General features: G+C 38.5%; 1 protein-coding gene across 2 annotated transcripts in view; it reads left to right on the plus strand.

Moving 5' to 3' along the window:
- The first annotated feature begins 12,399 nt into the window (after window positions 1-12,399).
- Window positions 12,400-23,828, plus strand: part of LOC109402030 (b(0,+)-type amino acid transporter 1) — a 230,332-nt gene continuing 218,903 nt past the window's right edge. The window contains exon 1 of one of the 2 annotated variants that reach the window (XM_062857104.1): window positions 12,400-12,530. In XM_062857104.1, coding sequence (XP_062713088.1) covers window positions 12,491-12,530 — 40 coding nt within the window. In that variant the 5' untranslated portion in view covers window positions 12,400-12,490. The remainder of the gene's footprint in view (window positions 12,531-23,828) is intronic. The other variant, XM_062857103.1, reaches the window with a different exon arrangement.

The raw sequence follows: 23,828 nt of genomic DNA on the forward strand, positions 1-23,828 counted from the left end.
ACCACTGATCGGCCACTTTAGGCATGAAAACAAACAAGATCGAAATTTGATGTGGTGGTAGATCTTACGCCGCAACGCACCATTCCAAGGTGATCTACCCACGTTACGGGGCTAAAAAGTACTCAAAATGCTCAAAAGTGGCATTTTGAACCCTTTTCCCTCTATTGTGATTGAAAGGACCGACGACCCCCCAATACCGCCCATTCATCGTTGTTCGGTCGTTATTAATCTTCTTTCCACACAGATGGATCCGTTTCGAGTGGCGTCATTGAAAGGAAGACTCTGGTGTAGTCGTTCGTAGTCGTCATTGTGTTGCGATGATGTTGTTGGTTGGTACAGTTTGATTCTGTTTGGCGCTATCAATGGGTAATGAAGATGGGAGGGGGTCTTCGTTTAGTCTTGTGGTGGTCATGCTGATGGTGGCTGGGTTCGAGTTAATATGATATTCCATTACAGTACTGACAGCCTTGGCAATGAAAATTCTCAGTTAAAATTGCGAACGGGTTCATATCGCACAACCAACTCAGAGATTGCTCCTGAGTGTAGAATTAGCATCTAAGTTAAAATACACATAAATAAAAACTAAAAAAAAAAGAGATTGCTCCTGCTCCAGTAGGGTGCCATGCTTATACATAAAAGAAGACGATGTGGACCCACAGGACTTTGAAATTCGAAGTAGAGGTCACGGTATATTGTTGTCGCCCATTCAGTTGTGATATAGTGAGCTGGCTGGAAGGGTGAACCTTTCGGGAGAGATTCTGCGCAGTTGAAGTTTTTTGGCTGGAACGATGCCGGCAAATGGGATGGAGAAGCGATGCCAATTTGACGGAATTTTTGGTTCCAATGCAGAATTATGTTTTAGATTGTTCAATCTAGTTCCGAAGACAATCGGTACAATGAGTTCTCAGCAAGGTTCTCAGTCAATCCCAATGCTCGCCAGGTCATGCTCCACTTGATCCGCCCATTGTGCTCTATGTGCTTCACGCCTTCTTGTATCAACCGGATTAGTAGGGAACATCAACTTTGTTGTTGTCCAGCATTCTTGCATTATGCCGTGCCCACCGTAATCCTTCCGACTTTGGCCACCTTTTGGATGTAGCGAGCTCGTGGTTCATCCTTCGCCGCGAAAACTCCGAGTGCTTTAAGGTTCTCGTCGTGCATGAGTACAAATTCTACAAACAACCTTCAAGGTGACGACTGCCTCTCTCAGTCGTGTGAGAGCGAAGTGGAGAATACTCTGGATCAGCTTAGCCTTACCAAAGATCAGCTACACTAAATTCTTTTTTTACACGACTTTTTTTTACGCGATTTTATTTTGCACGACTTTTTTTACGCGATTTTCTCGAAGTTACGCGACTTTTTTACGCGATTTTGTTCATTTGCGGAGAGCAAATCGCGTAAAAAAAATTTCCTTTGGATTTTTTTTGCGCGATTTCTCGAAGTTACGCGAACTTTTTTTACACGATCTTTTTTTGCGCGAACGCATCAATCGCGTAAAAACAGAATTTAGTGTACTTAGTAGTTCACAGGAGAAAATAGAAATATCCTACACCTCAATTCGCGAGCCAGAACATGTTTCTACAAAGCTACTGTTCCAGATCTACAACACCCCTCATCGACCGACTCCAACTTGCTGGACATGGAAGATGATGAAGACGAAGGTGTAAGGATCGTCATCAATGCCCAAAAATCTTTAGTAAGTAGCAAAGGATCCGAAGATAACAAGGGTTCTACGGAAGCCAGGGTGCTGCGAGCAAGAAAATCCTCACACTCACACGCTCACAGAGGAAGCAGCTTTGAACTCTCCGGGAGAAGGGAAAAGACCGGAATGAGGCCTTATCCATAATCCTGAATAAGAAGAGCGAACCCATTTCCTCAAAACGCTCAAGAAACGACCTAGACAAATCCGCTACAGAGGACCCCAAACAATAAAAAAAGGGTGAAGCACCGCTGGATCCGAGAGAGCGCGCTTAACTGTCCTCAAACCGCGCGCCTCAGAAAAACGTGTCTGGACAACAAAACCCACCCATGAGGGAAACAGCTGGTATCAGCTACAATGATATGGCCAAAAGCGTGAAGGTCGGGATAATACCCAAAGACTTTTCCACCATCCAGCTAGACCTTCTACAGGAAGCACTTCTGCTCAGAGTAGTTCAACAGCGAAACGAGCCGATAAAACCCAAATTCAATAACCATACCTACAAAGTCAGGGTACATGGTTCGAATATGTAAGGATCAAGAGGCTGCTGAGTGATTAAAGAGAGTATTTTCAACCATGGAAATCTGGGAAAGCGCAGAGCTGATGTCAATGGACAAAGCAGCTATGGCGACGATAGCATAAAGTCTCTCATAGAAAGCCAGAATGACATTACAACAACTAATTGGCGTATTGTCAAACGATCCATTCTGAAAGACATTCAATAGCCGATTTGGTGAAATCCAAGTAAAGAAGATTACAGCCCAAGTAACAATTTTCATTTCATCGAAGTTTTTTAGCGATTCAAAAACCCTAACAATAAAACCATTGATGCCGACTTGAAAGTCATCTCGAGCTTTTATATGTCACCAAAAGCCCACGTTCTGGCTAGTTGGCCCAATCTTATTATGATCTACAGGACTTCGTATGCATACCGGCTTAGGATTTCGGGTTGTATATTAGTTTTATCGTATCCCCGATACAACCTTCTAAATAAAACCATCTTCTGACTTGTCAAATACTTGTTTTGTTTATTTTTTACTATTAATGTTCGATCGTCAGAATAAATTACGCTTGGTTACACAGCGTAACAAAAATTAACTTTTGGTCTGTCTCAAGAGCAAACTTATGTGTCTTTGACAGATTTTGGGCCGCTGAATCCGGATCTGGGCTCAGATTTGCTCCAGCACGTCACAATTTTGAGCTATACCTCAATTTATAGGGCAAAATATGCGATTTTGGGCTTTTTTGACTGCAATCCATTAGGCATGGACATATTTTTTTAACCAATTAAAGGATATATTGGTCAATTAACATCTAAATTAACGACTCATGCAAAATATTTCGTTTTACCAAATCGACCAAATCGGCTTGCAGACAAAAAAACCCCAAAATCGCATATTTTGCCCTATAAATTGAGGTATAGCACAAAATTGTGACGTGCTGGAGCAAATCTGAGCCCAGTTTCGGATTCAGCGGCCCAAAATCTGTCAGAGACACATAAGTTTGCTCTTGAGACAAAAAAATGTTGCGTTGTGTTATTTATCCAGTCATCAATTGGAAAGATGACGATCTGGAATTCAGGTTTGTTTTCCTATTTAATTAGTGTCAGGAGACATGCCACGGGAAATTTGTGGTGAATGTGACTGTGATAATGACAAAAAATAAGTGCGCCATACAAACTGTGCATTAATTGGAAGTTAAATGCATATAATTTACTCTGTGGAATTGGGTAGAAAAAAAGGTTTTCTGTAACATAGCGGAGTTTCAAAGACAAAATGTAATTTTTCTGAACATAAAATGACGGAAACGTGTTGAATCGTTAAGTTTGATCTTAAGCTGCTCGTGAAATCATAAAATTGAGTAATGATTTTTCAGTGTTTACATAAATTATCCCGGCTATGCGATATGTTTTTTTCTGATAGAACTCCGTGTTCCTGATGATTTCTTCATTTAGGCTAACCCTCCTGAGGTGGTCATAACTGAGCTCATAATAGAACTAACGGTTTTATCACAGCATGTCTTGGTCTATGATACGGCCACGAAATCTTTTGTTGGTTTTAAGCGTTGCCTCACAGTTTTGTATATTTCTTTACAAAAAGAAATCTCTTCGACAACAACCGCAAATGCAAGTTTTATTGAAATGGCAATAATAAGTGATAAAACCAATTCATGACCACTTGCAAGTCTTTAACTGACGATGTTTATAGCAGTAGTTATATGATAGTTTTATGGAATGCCAAAGGTGCAAAGCAAAAAAACTACCACATAAAACTAATATAAAACAACTAGCTTTTTCACATACTCGTATAGAACCAGGATAAACATGAATAAACCTTCAAGGCATGCTGATTGTTACTTGGGAGATCAGTTGACTTCCGCTACCTCCAAGCCGACTGGAAGGCCGACACAGAAGCAATCTGAGGAAGCATCTGGTTCGGGTGAGGTCAGTAAATCTCACCCCAAAAGCGGCTTTAGGACATTTCCCCGAATTCCATTACCCCGAATTCCATTACCCCGAATGATCCATTACCCCGAATAACCCATTTCCCCGAATGGCCCAATATCCGAATTATTTATCCACAAGCCTACCTCGAGACCCGCCATGGGTAGTTAACGGTACACCAAGTGTTTCACCACATTTTCAACAAAAATTTTCCTTATTTGAGCATATGATGTTCTTTCTGACCTTACTACAAAAGAACTTTCATTCAAGCACATTCTACTATGCGGTCATCACTTATGTATCCTTCTTTCAAACATAAGGCTATTCTTTCTAATAATTAATTTAAGCAATTTGTTGGCATCGCAAATGTTATTATTTTTATCAGAGATTTTTCCTTCTTTTAATCATAGGCTGTTTTTTTCAAGTTATACTGTTATATGAAGGAGTGACATGATCACATTAGTTTATTTCTTTCATCCATCCATATGATCCGAAACCAATTGTTCAGTAGAGATTTTTTCCTTCTTTTGGTTATTGCCTGTTCTATTAATCATACTGGTCAGAGATCTGTTCAAAGGGTCCCAGGAGCTTCATATGCTTAGATATTCTCACCGCAAAAAATTGGCAGAATAAAGTTTTATCGACCAAGCTAATTCGTTCCGGGATGAACGTCATGATTTCCCATCGTATTGGAAAATACAAAATTTATAATTCAGAAAAAAAATATTCGGGGTAATGGGTCATTCGGGGAAATGGGTCATTCGGGGTAATGGAATTCGGGGTAATGGAATTCGGGGAAATGTCATAGAGTCCCCAAAAGCATCTAAAGCGTAGCCTGTCGTCCTGTCGTCCTCTGAAGCAAGAAGCTCGAAGCTTACATACGACACCCACCAAATCAAAGGTATCAAAACAGGATAAAGGAGGTGCAAAAGGCGACAGTTTGAACACATAGGCGAAAGTGGTGGGCCAGATCGCTACAGGGAAGAGAAACAACTCAAACTGTAATTTTAAACGATATCCTGATGATCCGCATCATCCAAAGTCGGACAGTCGTCATCCGGAAGAAAAGCGAAACTGCAAAAATGGCGACTAAAGTGCTGCAAGAGAACCTCCACCATGCTCTCAGAGCACCATGGGTGTGCTCTGTCAGAGGTTCATAACATAACATAACCGTGGCCCTCATTCAAGAGCCATGGGTCAACAAATCCAGAATACAAGGTATTTCACAACTCTCGTGTAAGTTGGTATATGATAACTGCCAGCTTTCTCCTAGTGCGGATATTTTATTACATAACAAATGTAAATACTTCTCAATTTCAGAATCTTAGCGATTAGGATAGAGGTCCCCTTCCAGAGATAGCTGCGCTTGTAGCCTACAGTCACATCACACCGTATGCGGAAGTACTAATATAAACAGCAGAGGTGAGTATCTGTTACAGTTTCTTCCTTCTAAGAACATTGACATTTGAAATGTTGTTGACAAGCCCTCGCTTGAAAGCTCCATTCTTCAGGAAGTTTTGGACTTTCGCTCCCGAGTTTCTGTCGCTATCGGCTTTTGATGACATCGACGATGGAGCTCCGTGTTGGAGATCCAAAGTAAGGCCACCATGCATGAATTGATTCTGTAACACTAGCCCGAATGACACTATCCCGAATGCCACTAGCCCGAATGTAACACTAGCCCGAATACCACTAGGCCGAATGGTAGCATAAGGTATTTTGGGGAAAACAGATTAACAAGGGGAAAAAATTAACAATTACATCAGAGATTTTTCCTTCTTTAAGTTATCGGCTATTCTTTCAAGATTTATTGACGCAAATCGTATTTGCACCATCATTAGCGCCATAATCAATTTGCAAATCCGACAGAGGTTTTTCCTTCTTTGGAACATACGCTGTTCATTCGTATTCTATTATTACCAAGACACTGATGGATGAATTTTGATTCGGGGTTGTGGTATTCGGGCTGGTGACATTCGGGCTAGTGTTATAAAATCGCATGCATTATGTACCGCAGGCATCTATTGATGAAGATCTGCAACCGTTGAGCGTGCAACCGTTGATCAGTGTCTCCACTGATACACACCAGGTTTCACTGGCGTTTAGCAGCACAGATTTCACGTTCGAGAAGAAAATTAGAAGTTTTAAATTTTGGTGCTTCGACTGATCTGGCTATTTTCCATACATTTTTCTTAAACTCGCAAAAGCAGCCCTCGCCTTCTTGATCCGTGCCCCTATGTCGATCTTTGTGCCGCCATCGGCCGCCATTTGGCTACCAAGATATTGGAAGCTTTCAACATTCTCCACTGATTGCCCAGCTACCGTAAAGCTGGAAGGGTTGACCGTGTTTACATCCAACGATTTGGTCTTGTTGACGTTGATGGTAAGACCTGCCGCTGAGGAGCGATTGGCAAGATCATCGAGCTTGCTCTGCAAATTAGAGCGCTGTTGAGCTTGGAGAGCAACGTTAACGTCATCAGCCAATTCGATGTGAGTGCTCCTGGACTGCCAAAGCAACCCACGATTTGGTTCACGATCAATCGCACGTATCAGGATCTCGTCGATTACGATGAAAAACAGTAGTGGTGATAGTATACATCCTTGGCTCACTCCAGCAACGACACGGATGGGATCGAACAAGACACCGTTGCGCAGTACTCTGCACAAAATGCCCTGTACTGTCAATGAGGCCGATGATTTTTTCAGGAACACCCTTGCGCCTGAGAGCTCCCCACATGTTTTCATGATTGAGACGGTCGAAAGCTTTTTCGTAGGTAATCAACTAACATGGCTGTTTCTATATCCTGCAATTATGGAACTTCGGTGAAGACATGGGTAATGCGTCGAACCCTCGGTGGATTGCCCGTGAAGCTGCCGGCTTAGAATAGCACTACGGACCACCTGTTCCGTGGGTAAAAGTTCACCAAACAGGTAATCCATGCCAATCCAAGGTGTCAGGCGACCCGTGCTGAGGGATGAATGGTTGAGGGGGTTTAAAATATGCTCGATCTTTAACGGAGCCCGTAGCGTGGGTAGATCGCCTTTTTGGGTTGCGTTGCGGTGAAAGATCTACCAAACTGAAATTTAGTGTCGTCCTATTTTTCAATTTTGGAATATGTGTTCTGGTAATTAAAGGCATTATAGTATTCAGTCCTTGCTACTGGTTTTTTGATGACTTCCAGTCTTTGAATAAAACTAAGTTTACCAACTTTACTTTGCATGTAGTTAAAAACCTCACCATCTGAGGCTAAACTCAATGCAAAGGAAATCAAATTGAGTAAGGGATCCATGTATGTACTAACTTTTCGAAGACTGGAAAGTGCTAGTACACAAGGAAAATAGTAAAATCCTTATTACTGAACACATGTTCCATTATTGAAATGGTAATGCTGCGAATGTTAAAACCCGGATCTTCTTACTGGGGAGGATTTAGCAATAAACAAAAGTGATGATAGGTTTCCGATGCATGGCTAATTATCAGTGCTCTTGTTCAGTTTTCTATAAGAAAGAAAACTGTATCAAAATCGATACTTAATTGCCCTTCAGTGGCAATTGAGTAATGCGACATGCACTATACTAAGGATACGGGTAATGTCACAATAGATCTAAAGACTGGTCGCAGTGACAGACTTGAACAGGAATAATAAAAAAAAACCCTCGGTGGATCATGCTAAGGTATTAGTGGCCAGGCCGACGCTTGAAAAAGATTTCCAAAGTGCTCGAAACAGCATTTCAGCTGGTCAGTCGGGTCGGTCAATAGCTGTCCAGATGTATCTTTCACGAGCATCGTGGCATTCATTTTAGTCACACCAAGGCAACGTGAGACATTGTAGGGGAGACGAATTGTCGCCTGCACTTGCGGCTTTCTTGCCTTTGTCGGCTAGGGAGTCCGCCCACGCTCTTTTTCCCGCCTACATGAGCGCTTCACTTCCTTTTCGAGAGCCGAATGGCTCTGACGGGCTACGGCTTTGGCTCCTCGTAATTTCGCTCGCTCTACCGCGGCTTTGGCGTTCCTTCGCTTCTTTATTTTCCTCCAGGTGTCATCTGTGATCAACTGCTTTCTCTGAGTGCACGCAGAAAAATAAATTGTAAACACAATTAAATTTTAGTTCAAATCAACTGATTTTTTAGTTTACTATAGCGACAAACTGATTTCTAGTTTAAACTGAACTGTTCTATTGTTTGACAATACAAATATTTTCTTTTGTCGAAATTTTTGACAGTTTGTTAAAACAAACAGAGATATGGTATTTTCAACATGAAATAATGGATTGATTCAAACGACTGCACTTTTGCCACTAACAAACCCGGAATGTGATTGTGTTGGTGACGGCAGCAACTGCGGCAGCTCGGAAATCTATTTTTAGACCGTCGGTAAGCGGATGGGGAGATGACTAAAAAAAGACAAAAAAGGCGAAACCGATCAACTTTTTGTGGATACTGTCGTGAGTACCTGCGCGTTATCCATCACGGCCAAAGCTGCACTTACAAATTGGCGTGATGGATTTGCTGCACCTTCTTCGCTGTGGCGATATTGGGGTAAGCATTTTATAGAGGGTATCGTGCTACTTGGGCGGTGGCTTTTATATTCGTCTGTTTTCCACTATAACTCAGTCAATTTTGAACCGATTGACTTGAAATGTTGTACACGGGTAGATACTATACCTATCTCACTGCATTCCAAAAATTGTGTCATTTGGTTCAAATTTGACTGAGTTATAGTGGAAAACAGACGAAAATAGAAGCCACCGCCCAAGTGGCGCGATTCCCGATGTGTGAGTGCTTTCGGACCATGTTTATGGTTTTTATTTTGTTGAAACAAATGAAATTTTTGACATTATATGATACTAGCAGTCCCGGCAAACGTCGTACTGCCTGCCTACTCTGTTTTTTGACATCCGGTTCCATGAAGAAATGTCCCTCGAAATGGAATTTCTGATTTTCCCGTTTTTCTTGCCTTCCTGGTCACTTTTCCTAATTATTTTTTCGTACGAACACGTCGGAGCCCTGGCGGAATGCAACAGTGAAAGAATCATGTCGATCTGTTGACCCGTTCCCGAGCCTATTCGTGACATACAAACACCATTCCATTTTTATTTATATTGATGATGGTAATCAGTTGTTTTTATCGATAAACTCTAAATGAAAACAATTAAATATAACTTTGGAATAAGTAAATTCTCAGTTCGAAAATCAACCATGCGTTTTATTGTTTTAAACAAGCGCCATTTTTCTGCGTGTGAGTAGCTCACCCAAATTATTCTCGCCAGCGGCGATGAAGGCGGTGGGCATGTGTTGAACCGGCGCCCGATTTTCTCCTTCTGTCGATGGATCCCAGCAATGCGCAGTTGGATCTCGCCGATTAGGAGAGAACACACCCGTAGTGGCAACATCCAAAAAAAAAACTCTTTCAAGCGACCACTCAAGCCTCCGAAAACGAGGTTCGCACTGCAGAGCCTAGCGATACATTTAGCAAACTGTTAAAGATTCACTCTCCTGATTCAATCCCTGAATCAAGCTTCGGCGATCAAGACACTAGAACTGCTATCTCAAATCTAAGTCTCCTGGCATGGATGGAATATTTCCAGCGTTAATCCAAAAAGACAAGGAAACACTGGTTCCACCCTTGGTAGAGATCTCCAGGACGAGTCTGATTTTGCGGCATGTAGCTAACGATTCTTATCCCCCAAGGACGTGGTTGGCTTTATAAAGCTATCAGTCCTGCAAAATATCAGTCTCAGTGCCTGTTTTTCAGCCGAAAATGAATGACTGCGGTGGTCGTTTTCAGTTCCTCGATGTGAGAACTGACAGAGTCCGAGAGCTCCATTCGTGAGCGACCCAACAAGATCAATTCCCAGTCATCCACACACTATTCATGCTGAAAGGCCATTCGTCTCAAGCGGTGGCTTGTGAGAGTGAGTGCCCTATACGTTAGCACTGGTGAAAACACTCAAATACAGAAAATTGAATGGAAATTTAGCCCTGTCAGCTCTCGCTTTCAGCACGCTGCGGGCGAGTGTGAGTACCTATTTCATTTCGCTCTCGTGTTGCTGATCGGAAAGCAACTTTGACAGGAAAACCAAAACGGAGAAAATGAAAAAAGCAAAATATCGCTATCATAAAGGCCAGTCGAAAAATTGCAGCACTGAAAGCTATAGTCATTTATACTATAGTATCGCCATAATGAGAGAATCCCACACTGTAACTCAGGATCTTCAGTCATCAATAACAGAGCTTTTTTGGGGTGTGAATTAAAGGTTGGTTCAACACAAAGTAGGGTGACGAAGGGTATTATCGGCAGGTTTGTTCTCTTCGTCATGGGGGGTTTTTGTGGGCCGAATTACCTGAAATTTGGGCATATAACTCAGCTTGGTTGGGAAGGATTTGAGGCCAACTCTGAGATCTACAAGTTTCAAAAAACCCCTCATGACGAAGAGAACAAAACTGCCGAAAATACGCAAGTTCCCCTATCTAAATACCAAGGTAAGAGATTCCCGTTTATATTCACGGATTAGTGAGAAAAGGAAAAAAGCAAAAAATAGTTATGAAGTTTGCGCTGATTTGTATGGGCACATCACTATTTAGCAAACTTTCTTAAGAAATTAAGCACTCCCATCTTAGAAGCTATTGTTTAATTGCATCTGACTGGATTGAATGTGACCTCCATGCAATAAAACAGAAAATATCGCCATTTGAAAATCGGTAACAATTTTTTTTTTAATTGATTCTAAACATATTTTTTCAGCATTTAGAAACATCCAAACTAACAAAACTTCACAAACTTTGCTGAAATAATGACATTTTAGTGTAAAAACACCAACTTTTCATAACTAACGCAGATGTGTTGGTGAGTCTCATTTTTGACATTTACGGGAATCTCTTACCTTGGTACATATTTATATACTTTGGGTTCAACAAGTGAAATTGGCGAAGTGAAAATTGAACGGTGATGAAGAACAAGTCGGTGGAGCGGTTGCCTTCGTCGTACGCAAATTTCGCGTAATTACAGTTTCTTACCGATTTTGGCAACACGAGGTGAATTTTATGTTGCCAAATTGGGGTGTTGCCAAAATCGGTAAAAAAAAATTGTGGATTATTTTCAACTTTTATGCGTCAATTTGGCTTATATTATAAATATGGACTATTCACAAGCTATAAAACGATCCCTGTAGGTGACGTTCATAAATTACGGCATGATTGGTAAAATTGACGATTTTGGAAAATTGAATGAATTTTGATTTTTTAAAGAAAAGTAAGGTTAAAATAACACTACATTTACAAATACAAACGATTTTGCGGTAAAAATTTTTGGTCAAAATTTTTTGTTGCCAAAATCGGTAAAAAATTGTTGCCAAAATCGGGTGTTGCCAAAATCGGTAAGAAATTGTTGCCAAAAACGGGTGTTGCCAAAATCGGGTAGGAAATGTTGCCAAAAACGGGTGTTGCCAAAATCGGGAGTAGACAAAAACGGGTGTTGCCAAAATCGGTAAGAAACTGTATTTGATTTCCAGTGATATTGGGGCTGATTATTGATAGTCTACATCTTTTTGCTTCCATCTAATGAGCCATTGACAAAGGTTAGTTGGAATATCCGTAATTATTGGCTATTTCTCGTTCGATGTGACGAGAATTAACGCAAATGACGAAGTAGATTTCTATCCTAGTTTGTAATGTGTTCAGTCGGTACCAAGGTATTTCTGTGACACATATGTTACTGAGATTACTTACGTATTCCACAGCAAAAGGGTATATCATAGTGGTCCTAAAATCTGTACGCAATGATCTTGATCTGACAAATGAGAGAAATGCGGCAGCTGCTAATGAATCAATATCTGTTCAAACTCATTGAGATTTTATGGCAGGCAGTTACAATAAAATTCCACCACATTTTGCGCATTAGAAATACCTACAACCAGTTCGAGGAGCGCTTATTTGAATGCCCATTCTTAACCATTATTCCCATTTGGCAACGATATGCATCTCCAATTAAATGAAAAACGACTCGTGCTCGAATTGTGTATCTGCCACACGATCTACATCTACAGTGTCGTGTCCGTTTATGATGAGAATATTCAAAATTCAACCGCGATGAGCGCTGGCCACGCTGCCACGGACCGACTGGCTGGCTGCGCGCCTTTCGTAGCCGGTTGTCGCATGGCGACGACGATGAACACTCTAAGGACCGTGCACCCTAAAACTACATTCTCTCTCCCGGCGTCGTCGTCGTCGTCATCGTCGTGGTCGTTTATTGGAAAACCCTCTATATATTCCATTGCCGAGCCGAGTACGGTGTTCAGTGTTTCAAGTGACATGAGAGAAAAGACATCGAAAGTGATCGATCACGAGACATGTTTCAGCATGCTTATCAAGCAAATCACATCGAAAATGGTGAGTACTAAAGGCCCGCAAGGCCGCCTAGTGTACGCCCCCCGTCCCATTTAGTGCGAATTCCTGCGAATTTCGACGCGGAAGGTGCGAAATGCCACGCTTTGATGCGTTTTTCCCTTCGCGAAGTGATGCAATCTGTGTGTGCAAAAGGTGGTTCCTTCTATACGACCATCGTCATCTCCCTACAAGTAACACCCAGTGAAAAGTGATACGACGTCGGCTAGCGCTATATAGAAGGTTTTCTCATTCGCGTCGTGATGGAAGGGACTCACGTGTGTTCATTTGCTCACGAGGAGTGAGGAAAACGCCGAATTTCACCACTCGCGACTCGCCTTTGATCATCGCCGCGCGGTCGTCGTCCGCCTTCTTTGATGGAAAAAGGAGTCCGGAGTGGCGACGATGCCGCGACGCTCAAAACGTTGCTGCGTATGGGCGATTTGAGGCGTATATGGGGGTATGAGTCGCGTGCTTTTCACTGGCCGGCGGGTGTTTCGGCGATATTTCGTGGTGGAATATCCGGTGACGCCGGAAAACGTGAAGAACGTGAAGATGTGTGTTTGGAGGGACGCCCCGCTTTGGGAAGTAAAAATAGACACCGTGAGTGATTAATTATATTTTATAGGGCGATGATTTGAGAGGCAGGTGAAGTGATTGAAATGAGTTTTGTTGTGCTGAACCACGGGTTGGGATGGGTGGGTTAATTTAGCTGGGATAGGATGACGAGCAGGAGGCCACCACGCAGGTGTTTGTTGTGAAAAAAAAGTTATGCCGCCAAACGTGCGTGGGGGTGTTGTGTTATGGGACACTATTTTGTTTATGTTTGAAGAGTAAACGTGGTGGGAGTTTTCAGTATGTGGGCAAGTAAACAGATTCTGTTATTGTTTTCTGAGGAAATTAAGTCTTTCTAGTTGGAATCAGTTAAAGAGTCGGTCATACTTTGTAGGCCCGTGAAGATGAGCGAGTTTTGTCTTCCCTGTAATGACTCAAAGGCTAGTAAATCTCATGTAAATATATTCTGTATTGCGTTTCAGTCCCAAATGAGCTCTGTTTCTCTAATACAAAAAGATATGTTCAAGTAACTAGACAGCTCTCCGTGAATTGTACGTGAGGGGAATAGAACACTCGTTCCAACTAACATTTTCAGTTTTATAAGTTTCAGTCATTTGCTTTCTACTGTATATATATTAGTCAAATTGAAGAAACCAATGCTGAATAAAAAATGCTAGTCAAATAGGGTATGTGTTCCATCATTAATCTCACGCTCCCATATTCATCCTATTCGAAAACAAGCGATTACGGCACCGATTGATTCCTTCTAACAAAAAATACACAAATAAGAAACAAAACATTCAGGAAGTCGGAAAATTTATCTGAAATTACCGCAACAATATTTGGCAAAATAGGAGCCGCATCAAGTAAAAACTCAGTTGTTTCCGTAGCGAGAATGCATGCAAGTGATAGAAATCCGATGTCGCCAATTAGGATAGTTTTCCAAGATAAAAAATCCAAAGACCAAGTGCTAAGAATGAAAAAGCAGTTTGGTAAACTAGTGTCGACTATGATTGACTCCAATTTAGCTCATAGTAGCAGAACTTCTGTCATTACACTTAACGATGAGCTAACCCCATTATCAAATGAATTATTGAACGAATTACGGCAAATTCAAAAAAAGTTGAACCTAAAATATGTCTGGCCAGGTCGGGGTGGTGTCATTTTAATAAAATCAGATGAAAACTCAAAACCCATAGAAATTCGCAATAGATTGGACATGCATAAATTTTTCAAGCAATCTCAATAACTCTATAACAACCTTTTTTTGTCATCCTCATTCGTTGCCAATACACCACAAAACAATGGCTAATTCACTACAGAACTACTATCACTACTGTATAGATGATTTTATTAATCACAATACAAATAAATCAGATAAATCTTTGAGGCTTCTCCAATGGAACATACGAGGGATGAATGATATCAGTAAATTTGATGCAATTTTGGAAATCTTGGACCAATGTGATGTTCCACTAGACATTCTTGTGATTGCGGAAACGTGGTTAAGAGCAGATAACACGTCACTTTACGATATTCCTGGATATCAATCTGTTTTTTCTTGCAGAAATTCATCCAGTGGAGGCTTAGCAATGTACATTTTAAAACAAATAAAGTATCGGTTGATTATCAACGAGATAATTTCCCTCATCAACGATCTAGATAATAAGGAGTGTATCGGAAATTAACTATAAACATTCAGGATGCTCTATCTCGAAGCATGTTTGGTCTTATCATTTCAGTTCTTCTATCAAATCTTCACAATACAGTCAAGTTTAGAACAGCCTGAAAAAAATTGAAAATTGTTTAGCATTATTGAAAATATTGTAGAATGAATACATCTCACAAATTAAAGTTTTGGACAAATTGTTGTTTTTTAAAGATTTTTCAGCGTTTCAATAACCTGTAGCGAATAAAACTTGTACGGCGAAAAATCCAAAAAATATTAATTATTGTTAGCAGTTATGTACACATAACATACCACCGAACACCAACTTAAAAAAAATATTTATGATCGAAAAACCCTCAACATTTAAAAAATGACCTATCCTAAAAAAAACACTAATTTTTTGTCGAACTTTGACAGTCTGTTTTAAATATCTTCAAAGGTTATACAATTCCGTTCTCTACTAAACTACCTCGTCGTTAAATTTAAAAACATTTCCAATTAAGAAAAAAATGAATCATTAATTTGATGTATTTTTTATTTGCGTAATCGTGCTTTGAATGAGCATCAAAAAATAGGGTCCCTGAAAAATTACCTTTTTTCATTTTTAAGAATTGCGCTAAAATGGAATCGAATTTTTTCTTGAAAAAAATGTTTTACCTATATTATGAGCAATCTGGGAAAGAATATATTCGCGCTAATATATTTTAAAAAATCAAAAAGATTTCCATTTTTTCCGCAATTTCAAATTTTTAAGAGGTGTCCAAAATTTCAAGATCATGCGTTTAAACTTTGAGATTGATGACCATGTAAAATAATTATTTTTACAAAAGCAAAAGTGCCATTCCTTTTTCTGAGGATTTATATAGTACCTCCAAAAATAAAATTATTTATAACTTGAATAAATTATTTTTTAGGATGTTTTGAACATATATAGTTAATTTCCGATACAGTCCTTAACAAATGCCCTTGTCCAGATAATATTCCGTCTTCAATACTTAAGATAAACTGTGTTAAATTTTCAACAATTCTATCCGACATGTTCAATAACATAATTGCTGCAGGTGAATATCCTGATTGCCTGAAATTGGCTAAGGTTACTCCCATATTTAAGTCCGGTGACCCAGCTAGTGCTTGTAATTACCGTCCAATTTCCACTCTGTCAGTGTTCAATAAAATCTTTGAAAAACTCATCGTTAATAGATTGATTCACTTCTTTGAGCTTAATAATGTGCTATATGCTCTCCAATACGGATTCAGACGCGGCTGCAGTATCACTACTGCTCACAGTGTTCGAAATCGATGATTTTGCGATCAAAATTAAATAACTTTTTTTAGGTAGGTTCTAGAGGTTTGGCGCGTTCTACAAAGTTTTTCTGCATGTTAAAAGGCGTCTTCTGATAAAATGTAATTAATGATTAATCCCCCTAGAAGTGAGATAAATTTTTTATTTTTTCAAAAAATATTTTTAGAGGTTTGACGTCTTCGGCAAAGTTGTAGCTCATAACAAGAGAAAAAACTTCATAGAACATGTCAAAGCTCCACCTCTTATGGTTTTCGAGATATGGAGCGTTTTGTGCGAAGTACCCCTAAAACTAGTTTTTTCAGTGTAGCTTTAACAGATAAAATCCTACAGTTTTGTGACCTTCTACAAACTTGTTCAGGACGTCAAAATACACATTTCTTCCGAAGATGTTAAGTCATTATATCTTAAAACAAAAAAGTTATAGGTAAATTTATCATTTTTTAATGTGTACTTTCACCTTAAGGCGAAACTGGAAGCATTTCCTCATTTTTTTGGTTTTTCATTTTTTATTAAATAACGAAGCAATATTTTCAAAATCGGTTTTCGTACACATGTAGAGTATGGATCAAGGTATCTTCTGAATTTTTTTGTGGTGGAAAATGTTTTCCATTTTTTCAGAAACCATTTTTTTGTGAGATTTTATTCAAAAATGGTTTCCGCAAAAATGAAAACAATTTTCTACCACAAAAAAATTCAGAAGATACCTTGATCCATACTCTACATGTGTACGAAAACCGATTTTGAAAATATTGCTTCGTTATTTAATAAAAAATCAAAAAGCAAAAAGTGAGGAAATGCTTCCAGTTTCGCCTTAAGTAACTATTTCCGGCGCAAAATGGCGCAGATGGCTCAGTCGGTAGGTGAAAGATTAGACTTTTTACTATCTCTTGAGGGTGGAAACCCTCGTGGGCAATAGTGGGAAAGGTGTTTTTAATACAAGGCAAAAACTTATTATTTTGCCTGTAAAAAAATAAAAAAATAATAATCAAAATGCCCGCAGTAATTTTTAATGCACTGTGTTGCTTCCGGCAGAATCTTTACAACGTTTTTGCAGAAAACAGTGAGTTTTCATCAGTAAAAATTGAAAAATCAGTTGAAAATATTGTTATAATCCGAGAGTTATAACTAAAGCTAGTTCAATATAAAAGTTTTGAATTTCTTCATACTTATGACAACATATGCTCAAACGATTGACTACCTACCCAATAGTCATAAAATTGAATGGCTATAATGGTTAGAATAGTCAATGCGTTTTGAAAAAAATACCTTCGCAGTTCTAATTGGCTTCTTTAGCGATGTTGAGACACTTCCACATTCTGAATCTGCATGCCAAACTGAGCCGAAATTCATATTTTCATGATTTTAGTGCCCGGACCCTATTTAAAAATCCATTTCAAGTTTATATGGGAGCGATTTGTCGAATCACCCCTTGTCGTATTTTGTACTAGGCGGAGCTGCCAAGCAGTTGCCCAGCTGTCAAAAGGTGATCAAAAAATCTTTTTAAAGTGGATTTCAAGTACCGAAATAAAGTTCTAAAAATCCCGATGTTTGTGAAAAGTACTGTTAAAAATATGAAAAACATTACAAGTAACTAATGATACTGACGATGGTACGTCAAAACATGTAATTGGTTAACGCAAGAGATTAAAAATAATGTTAAAAAAAAAAACCTTCACAATATTTCTAAAGCTTCTCATGATATTTTCCGATACTGTGTTCGAAGTTGAAAAGTCAAACAACAACAAATATAAAAGTATATAATAGGTGACTATTGGGTAGGTAGTCAATCGTTTGAGCATATGTTGTTATAAGTATGCACGCTAACGCCGCTCAGCACTAAAGTGCATAATTTCCAGACTACACCAAAAATGTGTAACCCTTGCACATTTACAAAATCAGCTCCAGTTTCCGCAAAATCGTTAAATTCGCAAAAATTGGTGTACGCCAATCTAGCTAGGTTTACTAGTGACCTTGGAAAACAAAAAAATCAACATTTCGCATCTAGACGTGTGTACGAGCTGTTTTTTTTGAGAATGTGTAACTGTTACACATTTTTGTGTGGTCTGGAAATTATGCACTTATGAGTAGGTCTTACACATTATAGTGCTGAGCAGTTTTAGCGTGTGAAGAAATTCAAAACTTTTATATTGAACTAGCTTTAGTTATAACTCTCGGATTATAACAATATTTTCTACTGATTTTTCAATTTTTACTGATAAAAACTCACTGTTTTTTGCAAAAACGTTGTAAAGATTCTGCTGGAAGCAACACAGTGCATTAAAAATTACTGCGGGCATATGATTATTATTTTTTTCTTGTATTACAGGCAAAATGATAAGTTTTTGCCTTGTATTTTAAACACCTTTCCCACTATTGCCCACGAGGGTTTCTACCCTCAAGAGATAGTAAAAAGTCTAATCTTTCACCTACCGACTGAGCCATCTGCGCCATTTTGCGCCGGAAATAGTTACTTAAGGTGAAAGTACACCTTAAAATATGATAAATTTGCCTATAACTTTTTTGTTTTAAGATATAATGACTTAACATCTTCGGAAGAAATGTGTATTTTGACGTCCTGAATAAGTTTGTAGAAGGTCACAAAACTGTAGGATTTTATCTGTTAAAGCTACACTGAAAAAACTAGTTTTAGGGGTACTTCGCACAAAACGCTCCATATCTCGAAAACCATAAGAGGTGGAGCTTTGTCATGTTCTACGAAGTTTTTTCTCTTATTATGAGCTACAACTTTGCCAAAGACGTCAAACCTCTAAAAATATTTTTTGAAAAAATAAAAATTTTATCTCACTTCTAGGGGGATTAATCATTAATTACATTTTGTCTGAAGACGCCTTTTAACATGCAAAAAAACTTTGTAGAACACGCCAAACCTCTAGAACCAACCTAAAAAAAGTTATTTAATTTTGATCGCAAAATCATCGATTTCGAACACTGTGCTGCTGTAGTAGAGTTGGTCGACTATGTTACAAAGCAGATAGAATCATTGATTTGAAGAAGGCCTTCGATACTCTAAATCACAAAATTCTATTACGGAAGCTTGAAAACTATGGTGTCCGAGGGCTTGCTAACCGTCTTATCGATAGTTACTTGTCTAACAGGAAGCAATTCGTTGCAGTTGATGGTAAAATGAGCAGAACTTTAGAAGTAAACATAGGAGTCCCGCAAGGTAGTAATATAGGTCCACTCCTTTTCCTCATATATATCAACGATATTGGAAAGCTAGCTCTGATCGGCACACCAAGACTTTTTGGTGATGACTCTGCTTTATTTTTCCCAAGATCATCTGCCGATGAAATTGTTTCCCATATTGAACATAATCTTCATCTACTTAATGATTTCTTCTGTGCAAATTTACTCTCACTCAACTTAAGCAAAACTAAATATATGCTATTCCACTCACCTAGGAAAAAAACAATACCAAGGAATCATCCCAGATTATATAACATTGTTATTGAGCTTGTCTCTGAATTTAAATATTTAAGAATTGTATTGGATCCAATATTGTCATGGGACAGGCATATCGTGAGTCTTGAGAAGAAAGTTTCAGTTCTATGTGGCTTTATAAGGAAAGTCAAATCATTTGTGTCTAAGGCTGCTCTTTTGAAGTATTACTATGCATGCATTCATTCTTTATTACAATACTTGAACATTGTTTGGGGAAACGCCTGTAAATCTAAATTAAGGAGACTTCAGGTATTGCAAACTCGTTGTTTAAAACACATATTTAAACTTCCTTGTCTATATCCTACAGTTAATTTGTACAACAATACAAATCACCGCATTCTGCCCATACGTGGCATGTGTCATCTTCAAACTTGTTTATTTGTTTTCGATGCAGTATACTGCGAAAATACGCACATTAATCTACCCATATTGTTAAACAATCAGCCGCAAACTACTCGCCAAGCACATCATTTAATGCGAACCCAGGCAAGAACCATTCTTGGACGAAAAAGAATAACTTTTATATGTCCTCAAATGTATAACGCGCTACCAAATCAGTTAAAATTGATAAATAATAGAACCATCTTCAAAAATAGATTAAAATTGCACTTGAAAGAAAGAATTAATGAATTTCTTTAATGTAATCTAATCACCATAAACCCATTTGTTGTCCTACATGTTAATTTTGAGTTCCTTCAAAGGATTTTCAAATCCACTGGAACTCTACCTTTATCCAACTTCTCTTTATTGTATGTATCATTGTTTAAATGTTGTTTAAGTGTTTAATATATTTTAAGGAGTCCACTACCAGGGGGCTCTAAAGAGCTTTTTGGTGTGGGGGTAGTTGGTGGGCCATTAAAAAAAAAACAAAAAACAAACAAACAGCGCTGCAATCCTTTGTTTTTCGTAGGATGAAAATGGGAGCCACATGCTTAACAAGGGAACCAATACCCTATAAACCATTCGCTCATACACAGCCACTAAACAAATATCCACTATCCAGTTCATAGTTTTCTGAAATCATTCACTTGCCACTGGGGCTTCCTTAACTGCATTCTAATCCACCTCCTGTTGTTATTGTTGAATTGAAATCTGAGAACGGGGACATCTCGTACCCACCGTGCCGTGTACGAAACATAAATTCGGAACATAACGATGGGAGTGACGTTGCTTAAAAGGTTAATGTCAATCCTTGGTGCTCAGCATCCGGGGATGGGACATATGTATTTACCCCGTGTATCCTGGCCCTTGTGCCTAGGATTCCGTATACGAAACCTAGGCACAACGGCCAGGACACACGAGTTAAATACCTGCGTCCCATCCCCGGATAATGAACACTAAGGAAGGACATTAACCTTCTTGCCTACGTCACTCCCATCGTTATGTTCCGAATTTATGTTTCGTATACGGAGCGCCTTTACTCGCTCTCTGAAACGAAACATAAGAAGGAGTCTGTGGGGAAGGGCAGGTAGGTCTGAAGTGACCCTAGGTTGGGGTGTATCTAACTAGATACTGAGCAACTCTTTTCTTCAAGAAGGATACTCAAGTTTGGAAAGATTGAAACTGAAATATCTCAACTATCTTGGAAAATGTTTCTCGTGGAACAGGTGGAGTCGTAGCAGAGTCGATCTTGTGTCATTTAAAGACTGGACTCGAAAAAAATGAGACACTCAAAATAATGTATAACTTTTGATTGCGTTCACAAAAATAGCTGATTTTTTAACCAGGAATAGCATGTTATGTATAGTTAATGCCCTAAAAATTTCATCAAAATCGGTTCAGTATTGGCGCAAATATTGTCGATACAATAAAATGTGATTTTGGAAATTTTGGGCTTCCATTTTAAAAATTGTTTAGGCTATAACTTGGTTGTTTTTTTTATTCTTAATCACTTAACCTAATTTACAGCTCTATTGTCCACTGGGGCACTAAGTGAGCAATTTCAATTGTCAGCTGCACTTACATTTTGTACAGCGCCTAGATTCTATTCTACTTTATCGAACTGGTTGCCTTTCTGCTGCTTTCATTTTTTCTACTTTATAACTAGTAGAATGATGAGCACATGGATGATGATGGATGGCCGTTGTTCCTTTCCAGTCCGATTGGGGGTCCATTATTAGTAGCAGTTCGCCGATGTCCAGGTATCCGGGTCCGTTTGAGCCATGGGGCTCAGAAGAGGGTCAGTGTCAGTTGCTCTCAGGGGAAAAGCAACTGGCGAAAAATTGCAAGTGCCGGGGCTGGGAATCAAACCCATGACCATCCGCATATGAAGCGAACGTGTGACCAACTACGCCACGGGCCCCGGCCAACTTGGTTGTTAGCTCGTCAAAACGTAACATTTTAAAATCAGTGTGCATTATTTTGACTGTAGTATTGGCAACACTGTCCCGATTTTTTTTTGAAACTTTGACAGTGTAAAATCGTTGTGTTATTCTGTTCTCAGTGAAAATTTCAGCCATTTTGATTGAACATTTTAAAAGTTAGAGCAGTTTGAATGTCACTATACCAAAAACCACATCTGCTTATAGGACAGATCGGTGAAGTACTAGATTTGTAGTAATGAGCTGAATTTCAGTATGGTGAGAAGGTCAATTCTCCTTTTCTGCAATGAAATGGTGCTAAAAGCGTGGGTATTATGATTCCTTGCCTAATTTGATCGTGTTTGAGCAAAACTTTGGGCAACAGTGTTGTTGTTTTCTCCATTTCTTGCAACATAAACAACATAGTTATCCAAAGTTTTGCTCAAACAGCATCAAATTAGGCAAGGAATCATTGCACCATTTCATTGCAGAAACGGAGAATTAACCTTCTCACCATACTAAAATTCACCTCATTACTACAAATCTAGTACTACACCGAACGTGCCCCATTGTGACATAGTGCTACATATATGGCTATAACTTTTTAAAGGTCAAATCAAATTGAATGAAATTTTGACACAATACGTCTTCATTCATACTTATTGTACAGACAATTTTTCATTTAAATCGATTCAGTATTTTTTGCTCAACAGTTTTAGGTAAAAAATGTGATATTTTTTAAAGTGTTTGTTTGGCCCAAGATTCTCAAATGGTAAGTCTCTTGTTTCGACGATATCTCCGCCAACACTTAACCGATTTTGATGAAATTTTTATGGTATTAGCTACACATAATGTACTATTCCTGGTCAAAAAATCAGCTATTTTTGTGCACGCAATCAAAAGTTATACATTATTCTTTGAGTCTCATTTTTTTCGAGTCCCGTCTTTATATCAGATTTTGCGATCAGAAATTAAATTAAGTACATATACAGTGTATCAAACAATTGTCCGTAGCATAGCATAGCAGCATAGCATGAATACTTGCACAAATCTTGGATGGAGTTGCAAAGTTGAATATTTCCATTGACATTGCTGATGTCGCTACTATCTTCAATGTCATAGATTCACTCAGCTCCACACACCTGGCCAAGTCCTTGCAAGCATTTATAAATCCCTTAATCAACTTAGAAAATGCCCAGAACTGAAGCATCTTCCAATAGATGAAAGGATGTTGAAAATAGCGAATTTTCAACTTATATGCAGTTATAAAGTAAATATACTACAGTGTATCAAACAATTGTCCGTACAGCAAATTTTTTGTCAAAATAAGTTTTCATTTAAATGTTAATAATTTTTTTATGCGTCAATCAGAAATGCTGAAATTTTGACCAATCATGAATCACATATTAAAGCTCCATTAGTAAAATTTTGAGCTAGATCGAATAAGTTTTCTGAAAGTTATAGAACTTTTAGTAAAACTTATAAGATTTTTGAACACATTTTTTAAACATTATATCTGAATATGTACTCGATGAATTTATTTCAATTTTTTTTGTGTTACATCCTATACCTAAGGCTTTCATATGCAGCCATGTTTGGGGTTTTATATTCACTACAAAAAATATGAAAAATGTGCGTATGTAGTTGACGATGTTTTAAAATTTATCATATTTTGCACATATAATCTGCCAAACGTTTTCCACCAATAAAAGTGCATTAACTGAACGAAAAATTCATAGGACCTACTCTTCATATGTAGTTTAGTAGGTCCTGTATAAAAATATATCATTAAAATAGTTTAAAAAAGTTGAAAACACTTGGCACTTTTATTGATCAAAATATGATAAATTTCCAAATGACACTCTGAACATATGCATATTTTTCATATTTTTTAAAACCTTAAACGAAGCTGCATATGAAAGCCATAGGTATAAGCTGTAATACGAAAAATATTGAAAAAGTTTCATCAAGTACCTATTAAGATATAATGTTTTAAAAATGTATTCAAAAATTTT

Source organism: Aedes albopictus, chromosome 3 (genome assembly GCF_035046485.1).
Source record: "Aedes albopictus strain Foshan chromosome 3, AalbF5, whole genome shotgun sequence".
In the NCBI taxonomy this organism is placed as follows: Eukaryota; Metazoa; Arthropoda; class Insecta; order Diptera; family Culicidae; genus Aedes; species Aedes albopictus.